General features: G+C 36.1%; 1 protein-coding gene across 1 annotated transcript in view; it reads left to right on the top strand.

Annotated features, from left to right (window-relative positions):
* LOC140842903 (probable U3 small nucleolar RNA-associated protein 11) overlaps nt 1-9506 on the top strand; it is a 153964-nt gene that overhangs the window by 121877 nt on the left and 22581 nt on the right. The window contains exon 4 of the mRNA XM_073211110.1: nt 2274-2367. Within this exon, the coding sequence (XP_073067211.1) occupies nt 2274-2367 (94 nt within the window). The remainder of the gene's footprint in view (nt 1-2273; nt 2368-9506) is intronic.

The raw sequence follows: 9506 nt of genomic DNA, 5'->3' as shown, positions 1-9506 counted from the left end.
GAAGAATAGAGTAGTGAAGTTATTAGAACGTGATTTGGATTTGAGAATGGATAAACTTACAACTGTCATTCATAGCGCGGTTCACTACAAAAAAATGGAAGGCGTAGCGACGGTTTTAATAAAACCGTCGCTATTATAGCGACGGTTTATATTATAACCGTCGCCTATTAAATTTAGCGACAATTTACTAACACCCGTCGCTATAATAGCGACGGGTTTATTAAAACCGTCGCTATATTAGCGACGGTTTTTCATCAACCGTCGTTAATATTGGGACAATTCCACAATGTTACCGACCGTTTTCAATCAACCGTCACTTAATTTTAAAGACGGCGGGTTTTATCAAAAAGTCACTATGACGGTTCAAGCTAAATATAGCGACGGATTTTACGAAACCGTCGCTAAATATAGCGACGAGTTTTTAAAACCGTAGCTAATATTAACGACGGTTTTTGTATAAACCGTCGCTTAATATTAACGACGGTTTCTTAAAACCGTCGCAAAAATAGCGACGGTCTTCTTCCAAAGAACCGTCGCTATAAGCGACGAGAGTTGAAAAACCGTCGCTTCTAGAATGCGACGCAGCCTCCGATGACGGATCACGAAACCGTCGTTAAAACCGTCCCCATACCCTTTTCATTATCTAAATAATAATTCCAAACTATAACAAAAGAATCATTAATATTTTCAATATCAATCTTCATAGTTTAATCTAAAAATTAATGAAACTCTAATCAAATAATTGCATGCACAAGGATATTAGTATTATTAAACATTAAGAGACAAGAAGTAATTAAATTTAATGTCATTATCTAATTTTTATGTAACAAAAATCAGCTCAAACAAATGATAAAATATTTTATTTTGTTTAATAAAAAATATCGCCAAAGCCTATTTTTATAAAATTTGTGGTTCGTCTATAATTATTATATGCTAATAAATATTTCTTTATGTTTATAAACCAAATTAATCTTTTAAAATATGATATCATCTCTAACAATTTCATAAATTTGAAATAATAAAATACTATCATATTTAAGTAATTATTCTAGTTAAATATAAGAAAATCATATAAAAATTATTTCTAAATTTTTTAATATAATATCAAGATTTGTTTTTTTTTATTTCTGTGATATCATAATTTTGTGTGTTGTGTGTGTATTTGTATACTCAATCAGGAGTAGGTCTCTTGTGAGACGGTCTCACGAATCTTTATATGTGAGACGGGTCAACCCTACCGATATTAACAATAAAAAATAATACTCTTAGCATAAAAAGTAATATTTTTCATGGAAGATCCAAATAAGAGATCAATCTCACAAAATACGATTCGTGATATCGTCTCACATAAGTTTTTGCACTCAATCCGGAAGCCAATTTGCATGATTGAATTTTAGTTAATTTAGAATAATTGTTTTGCCACAATATAAAATACTTTTCATCAAATCAAGATTCTCTGCATTGGTGTCTCCTTTAAACCCTAAGCCTTCACCGCTTTCCACAGGCAAGTCTTCTGTGCTTAATAATTATTTTGAATTTGGTGTAAATACGAAAGAAATCCGTTTTTTTTTTCTGTACCGATAATCTTCGCTGTTTCACGGTTAAATTATTTCAACTCAAGATTTTTGTTAGCCCTTTATGTTTTCTGTAGTGGTTTTTGCCTTTCTGAAGTGCGTAAATTGATTTTAAAGTTCTGTGAATTTTTTTTGCTAGCATAAAGATGTCGTCTTTAAGGAATGCTATTCCAAGAAAAGCTCACAAGGAGCGCGCTCAGCCGTAAGTGTGATTATTTTTTGGGGCCATTAATTTCTTTATTGCCCGTTTTGAAATATTTTGACGTATATTTCCGGTTCACTCAATTGATGATTTGTTGTGTGTACCAGGCATTTGAGAAGGAAATTTGGGCTGCTCGAAAAACATAAAGATTATGTCATTCGTGCACGAGCCTATCACCAGAAGGAGTAGACTTTACTGGTAATTTCTACTACCCTGCATCTTGTTGGTTTTTGTAGCATTTTATGAACGAAATTTGGCGAGTTCTTAATTTATGGTAAGTCGCTTCTGCGTGTTTATAACAGAAACTTAAGGAAAAAGCAGCATTGAGGAACCTAGATGAATTTTACTTCAAGATGATTAAAACAAAAACTGTTGGCGGAGTCCATAAACCTGAGTAAGCTGGAAAATTTTGTTTTTATGAGGTTATCTGTTCTATTTTGAGGATATTTATTTGAGTGTAATTTGAATATTAGCTGTTGGATGTGGATTTTGTAAAGGAGCCAGGCTAATAAGTACACTAACGAAGAGCTGATGTTGATGAAGACCCAAGACATTGGATATATTTTGCAGAAGCTTCAAACTGAAAAAAAGGTTTTATTTTAGAGTTTCTGATTTTTTGGGTCTCGGATTCTCGAGATAGCTGTCATGCAGGTTCTTTATTCTGAAATTTAACTTTTTGGATGCAGAAAATTGAAAGACTTAATGGTACGCTGCATTCTCTTGACAATCAGTCATCATCCAAACATGTTTATTATGCCGACAACAGGTGAGTGATCAAGCCCTTTTTCTGCTGATTCTTGATAGTTTTCATACCCATTTTTTAGAGTAGTCAATTTCATGTTATAACAGTTATGTCACCACCAAAGTTTATTCTTTTCTCATTATTAGATGTGGTCGCTTCTGATAGCTCAATTAATTTATTTCTTCAAAGTCATTTTATTCCCTTCTGCTTTAGAAAGAACGTCTAATATGTAATCTAGGCAATTAAGATAAAACTATCCGAAGGCCAATTTCAAAAGTTCAATGACCAAGGGGCAATGAGACTGTCTTCTCTGGAACTTCTGTTTGAATCACTTGAATTCCATGTTTACACTTGTGTGTCTGCAAATGACAGATTTTTTTTCATCCAAGACAGTGATTTGGTGGTAATGTACTGGTCACACAAAGTATTAATGCATAAAATGGTGCAGGGCAAATATTGCTCAGTAGTATAGCATTTTGAGCTTAGTAGATATTTTTGTGTTTCATGAAGTATGTTGGCTGGCTGTTGATTCTATTTCTAGGGAGGAGGTAAGAGAATTCCGCCAAAAAGTTTCAGAACAAGGGAACCCATCAGCTTTTAAAGACTTGCCTAAAGTTATTTTGAGGTACTGAAAGCTATTTTTTTTAGTCAATTGCCTCCTACGAAATTGGATTGCCAGGTTGATACCCTGTTTCTACTTGCCTCCCCAAAATTAAGATCCCTACCGAGTACCGAATGATATCATTACCGTCAATCCATAAGCTATATTGCAAAAACGAAGTGGACTACAAATTTTCCTTGACAATCAGAAATAATTTGCTTTAGTCTGCATGTCCTCACAGCTCTTTCGTTTGTCTCTTCACCACCCATACTTTACCCCCTTTAAGTTATCAATACCTCACTTGTTGATTGAATATGGTGATATTTGACACCTTGTCATAATATCTTATTTTTCTTATTGAATTTAGTTTTCAATTTCTACTTCTTTGGTATTCCCTGCTGTTGTTCGAGTTTTCTCTTCAAAAACTTTTTTGGATTTGTTGGTCACAAATATATACCAATTGGGAATATCAATCGCATGCTATGTGAGTTAATTATAATTCCATTTATGCGTGCATGATAAATATTTATGGTCGTGTGTCCTTTTTGTCTTGTCTAGACTTTCTACGGGGCTTCTATTTCTTGCCAGAGATCAATACTATCCCGTCATTGTGAGTGCTGTATCTTTGTATAAATTTTATGGGAATTAGGCGATGATACTTTTCTCCATCATTTATCCTTGCCACTTGACGAACTTTGGTTCAAGAAATCGAATTGATGCACAAGTGCTAGAGCATTTAAACCCAACTGACGTTTCTTGTATCATGAACTACTATCTATCATATTCCCTAAAGGGTCTTGCTTGTTGGCAATCGTTGCTGCATTTTCCTAAAATTTAATCCTTTTTCTATGATGTATCTTTCTACTTTGATTTTGGGTATTTAGTTTTATTCTAAATGACTTTTCTGTTTCTTGTAGAACATAACTTTATCGAATCAAATGGTTGGTTATCTGTCCGCCGTGCACAAATCCTTTTTCTTTTGATGAGTTTTGCTTTGGTTGATTTCCAAATTTGTTTTCAGTCTCTCCTTGGCTTTAGGCTTTCATATTACTTTTGTTTCTCTTCTACATCGAGGAAGTTAGACTAGAATTTGTGGTTGAGGAGTTTAGTTTAATCGTGTTTAGAAACAATATAAAGGCCCGTATTTCGTATTCATAATTTTGCAGAATTATTAAAAATTTTATAAATAAATAAATAACTTGCCTTATTTATAAAATAAACATGTAAATAATTTAAACTTTAAAATAACCATGGAAGTCAACGTAATATTTCAAACAACAATTTAAAAATAATTCAACATATTAAAATTGAGTTTGAAAGATAACAGGTGCATAAACTAAAACATGAGGTCCTCGGGTTTACTACTGCTGTGCCAAGATCGCTCACTAGTCTCCGTCCGCGGTCTCGGCCTCATCAATATCTACAACAATCAAGTCTAGTGAGTCTAAAGACTCAACATGTATATATCGTGAATAACAAATAAATATATCGTAAAATCGCATGCAACTTAAAAATATCATATCATGAAGCATGCGGTGATAAACGTATCATGAATAATTATAACTACGTGCATATTTGAAAATCATACGTAAAATCTTTGCTCAATAGAGCTCTGTCATATCATATCATAATTTTCTGGTAGAGATAATGTTTTGAAGCTAGTGGCTCATAACATAACGTAAGCGCCTGATCAGACTAAACCACAGTATACTGGGCGGTAGAGATCACCACAGCCCTTGGACTGGATAACCATACCCATACATAATCGTAAATCGGTCGTAAGTCACCGGGTGGAGAGGTCCTCGGTTGCGCCTACGAACTTCCAAACCCATAAGCATAAGGTGGCCACAAGACATATAGCATATATCTCAAAAATAAACATTTTATATTTTTATGCACGTAATATAATTATAAACTTATTTTTACCGGATGAATTGGATCGCTCCCAAGCTTGTTGCGACTTAATTCTAATATGTGACACATGCAAATAATATTATCTTGAATTAAACTTGACAATAGAACAAAAAACGAGACGATTAGGACCAACCACTTGATTTTCAATCATGGTATTGTATCAACCCGAACCAACATTAAACCGACGTTTAACCATGATTAAAAATACCCCAAACATACTGAAAAATATGCATAAGAACTGTAAAACACGAAAATAGGTGAAAGGAATCCAAAAACATAAAACACTCTTTCGAGAGTCATTTTGGCACATTTCACCGTAAATTCTCGTATGACCTCTAAACTCGACCAAATCATGAACGGCCAAAAACATGACCTTTCTAACTCATTAAGGTACAGTCTAGTCCAAGGCCATGGGCTAAAAGCCAAAAAAGAACTCAAACAAACACCAAAACCGAAGCTCAAAGCTGCTGGAAAAGTGCAGCAGTAGCAGTTTACTTGTTTGTGGTGAAAATCCTGAAATAAATTACTATGGGCTTGAACCACCGCTCAAGGACTCTTACCAACATCCTAACGCATGGCATGGACCATGTCTAAGGGCTAAAATCCAGGCACAAACCGAGCTAACACCTAGGACAATCACAGCTCAAAACCGAGAGAGCCAATTTCTGTATAGTGTGATGTATTGCATTGTTTTGTTGTCTTGTATCGTTCCAATGGCCATTTGAGCGACCATGAATCGATTTAGACATGATGGAGAGTTGTATGAACCATGTCCACAGTCTAGGAGCCAACCAAAATTCATCCAACACACAAAAACCGAAATCACACTCACACAGATACTGAAAAGGGAAAACCGAATGACTCTTGCATTGTTGATGTAAAAATCTGATGGCTCCTTGCACCAAGCTTGTAAATACCGATTTGGTCACACCCTAGACATGCTAAGGGAGGGTTCTAACCATGGCTACAGTCCCTAGGACAGCCAAGGTTAGAACACTCCACTTAAACAACTCAATGGCAGAAACCGTGTCTCATTCTGCACTCAAATAAAAAGTTGCTGTCATTTCTGCATTTGTGTGTGTATGGATGGAAACCAATGACCAAATAACTTCCTAAGACACTCTAAATCACGCCTAGAAGCAGCCCTGTGTGCCTGTACCGAAGCAACCACCTAGATTCATCAAATCAACTTACCCGTAAGGCAGAACACCAATGGCCGAGAAGGCTGTGTTAAATTTTCAGAAAGTTTGCTGTCAAATTTCGAATTGCTGCTTATATCATGAATATATAATGGTTTAAAATATCTAATATGGCATGATTGAAGAGCAAATAAATAATATATACATGCTTGGAATTTGTTTTGAAGAAAACAAATCAAAACGAATAATACGAGCGGTGGAACGGAGTTGAGTTTTCTTCCTTGTGTTACTGCTGCTGTGCACGATTCCTAGCTGCTATTTAGCTGATATATTTTGAAGGTAAGGGGGTATAGGAAGTGTAGATGATGAAGGTGAATGATAAATGAGATGTTAAAGGTGCTATAATATGCATTTATTTGCTAGCCCTTGCTGCCGATTACTTGTTCTTATTCTTGTTGTTATTCACGTTTATTTGCTAGCATAAAGGGGTTGAAGAGCTTCAAAGAGAATTATGATGCATGTATTACCCCTAAGTATGGAGTTTAAAAGTGGGAAATGAATGCACTATAAAAAAACATTTAGTGGTAAATTTGAATGGGTTTGAATTGCTTCTCCTTCACTCCTTATTGCCGTTGGTTTTTCTCATTTCTTTGCTGCATGGTCTCATTCATTTGCTAGGTAATTAGTTGGGGAGAAATGAGGTGCTTTATTGCATTTAAATTTCCTACTAATTAGAGAATTAGAATAGGACATGGATACACCATGAAGTGTAATTAGAGATAGTTTGAATGGAGAGTTATCAACCTTTGAAATATTTTAAATGTTGGTCATTATTATTAATTTGCATCGTATATTTTTATTTAAACCTTGCATTTTAATTGTTTAAGATTTAAACCTTCATTATATTTATTTTAATACATTAACAAATTAATTTATTTTAGCATCTTGCTTAGAACTTTTGCATGGCATACATGACCTCAATTTAAATGTTTAAATTCTATGTTTAATTTCTTGAATATTTACCCTATATTAGTTCATCCCCAATTGTTTACACATTTTACTTAAACTTTAATTAAATATTGAACCTAATAGAATTTATTTACTAATTTGACTCCCATTAATTTAATAAATCCTAAAACATTCTTTTTCTTCAAATTAAATTATTTCTTGACTTAAATTAAATTTAGGAATATTTGTCTTATTATTAATCTTATCTCAAATCTCCAAACTCCGGTCCGGCCTCGCGTATTTATGCTTAAAAGGTGAAACTAAACATCTACTTTTTAAAATAAATAAAACACTTCATATTTTCATAAAAATTCATTTTTAATTTAAATAATATAAATTATGCATGGCTTATACGTAATCTGATTTTTGGGTTCTACAACTCTACCCCCCTTAAAGGAATTTCGTCCCCGAAATTAAAACTTACCGAATAACTCGGGATAACGACTCCTCATTTCTGGCTCAGGTTCCCACGTAGCTTCTTCCTCCGAATGATTAAGCCATTTGACTTTCACTAGGTTGACCATTTTGTTCCGAAGCTTTTTCTCCTGCATGTCTAAAATTTGCACTGGTCTTTCCTCATAAGACAAGTTCGGAGTGAGCTGCAACGGCTCAAAATTCAAGACATGCGATGGATTCGCCATATACTTTCTCAACATAGAGACGTGGAACACGTTGTGTACTCCGACCAGATTCGGCGGAAGAGCAACACGATATGCTAATGTCCCAACTCTATCGAGGATTTCAAATGGTCCAAGAATCTCGGACTGAACTTTTCTTTCTTTCCGAACCGCATGACGCCTTTCATCGGTGCTATCTTCACGAAAACATGGTCACCAACAGCAAATTCTAGATCTCTCCTCTTCTGATCCGCATAACTCTTCTGTCTGCTCTGAGCAGTCCTCATCCTGTCACGGATCTTGACTACAAAATCGACGGCCTGCTGCACAATCTCCGGACCCAACTCTGATCTCTCCCCTACTTCATCCCAATGAATAGGAGATCTACACTTACGACCGTACAGTGCTTCGTATGGAGCCATCCCTATAGACGACTGAAAATTGTTGTTATATGTAAACTCCACCAATGGCAACTTTGATTCCCAACTCCCGGAGAAATCAAGAACACGTGCACGGAGAAGATCCTCCAAAATCTGGATGACTCTCTCGAACTGACCATCTGTCTGTGGGTGAAAAGCCATGCTAAACAACAACTTCGTACCCGTAGCTGAATGCAAACTCTTCCAAAATGATGAAGTAAATCTAGGATCTCGGTCAGACACTATAGAAACGGGAATACCATGAAATCTGACGATCTCCCGGATATATAACTCTGCATACTGGATCATGGAGAAAGTCGTCTTAATAGGCAAGAAATGGGCTGATTTCGTAAGACGATCAACAATCACACATATAGCATTCGACCCTCTGACTGACTTCGGCAATCCGACAACGAAGTCCATCGTAACATTCTCCCACTTCCACTCGGGAATAGGAAGAGGCTTAAGAATGCCTGCTGGTCTCTGATGCTCCGCTTTCACTAGTTGACATGTCAGACACTCGGATACAAAACGTCTGATATCCCTCTTCATTCCGGGCCACCAATATAATAACTGCAGATCTTTGTACATCTTCGTTCTCCCCGGATGAATAGAGTACGATGACATATGGGCCTCAGATAAAATATCCTTTCGAATCGAATCGCCGCTAGGAACCCACATTCTGTCTCGATATCTCACAATGCCGTCTCTAAATGTGTACATGATATTGCCCTTGGCTTCATCTCTCTGCCTCCACTTAGCCAACTGTTCGTCTGCTAACTGTCCACTGCGAATACGGTCTAGAAGAGAAGACTGAATCGTCAAAGTAGATAACTGAGGAATTCTACCTCGAGGATATGTCTCTAGATCAAACCTCTGCATCTCATACTGAAGAGGTCTCGGAATCCTCAAATGAGCCATCACTGCAACTTTCCTGCTCAACGCATCCGCAACTACATTAACTTTGCCAGGATGATAGCTAATGTCACAGTCATAGTCCTTCACTAGCTCTAACCAACGTCTCTGCCGCATATTCAACTCTTTCTGTGTAAAGAAGTATTTGAGACTTTTGTGGTCGGTAAAGATATTGCACTTCTCTCCGTACAAATAATGCCTCCAAATCTTCAATGCAAATACTACGGCTGCCAAATCTAGATCATGGGTAGGATAATTCTTCTCATGAATCTTCAACTGACGAGAAGCATATGCTACCACCTTCCCATGCTGCATCAATACTGCGCCTAAACCGAGTTTCGAAGCATCAGTATACAAAACAAAATCTCCGGGTCC

This window comes from Primulina eburnea, chromosome 10, assembly GCF_022965805.1.
Source record: "Primulina eburnea isolate SZY01 chromosome 10, ASM2296580v1, whole genome shotgun sequence".
NCBI classification, from domain to species: domain Eukaryota; kingdom Viridiplantae; phylum Streptophyta; class Magnoliopsida; order Lamiales; family Gesneriaceae; genus Primulina; species Primulina eburnea.
This window is presented reverse-complemented; position numbering and strand designations above follow the sequence as displayed.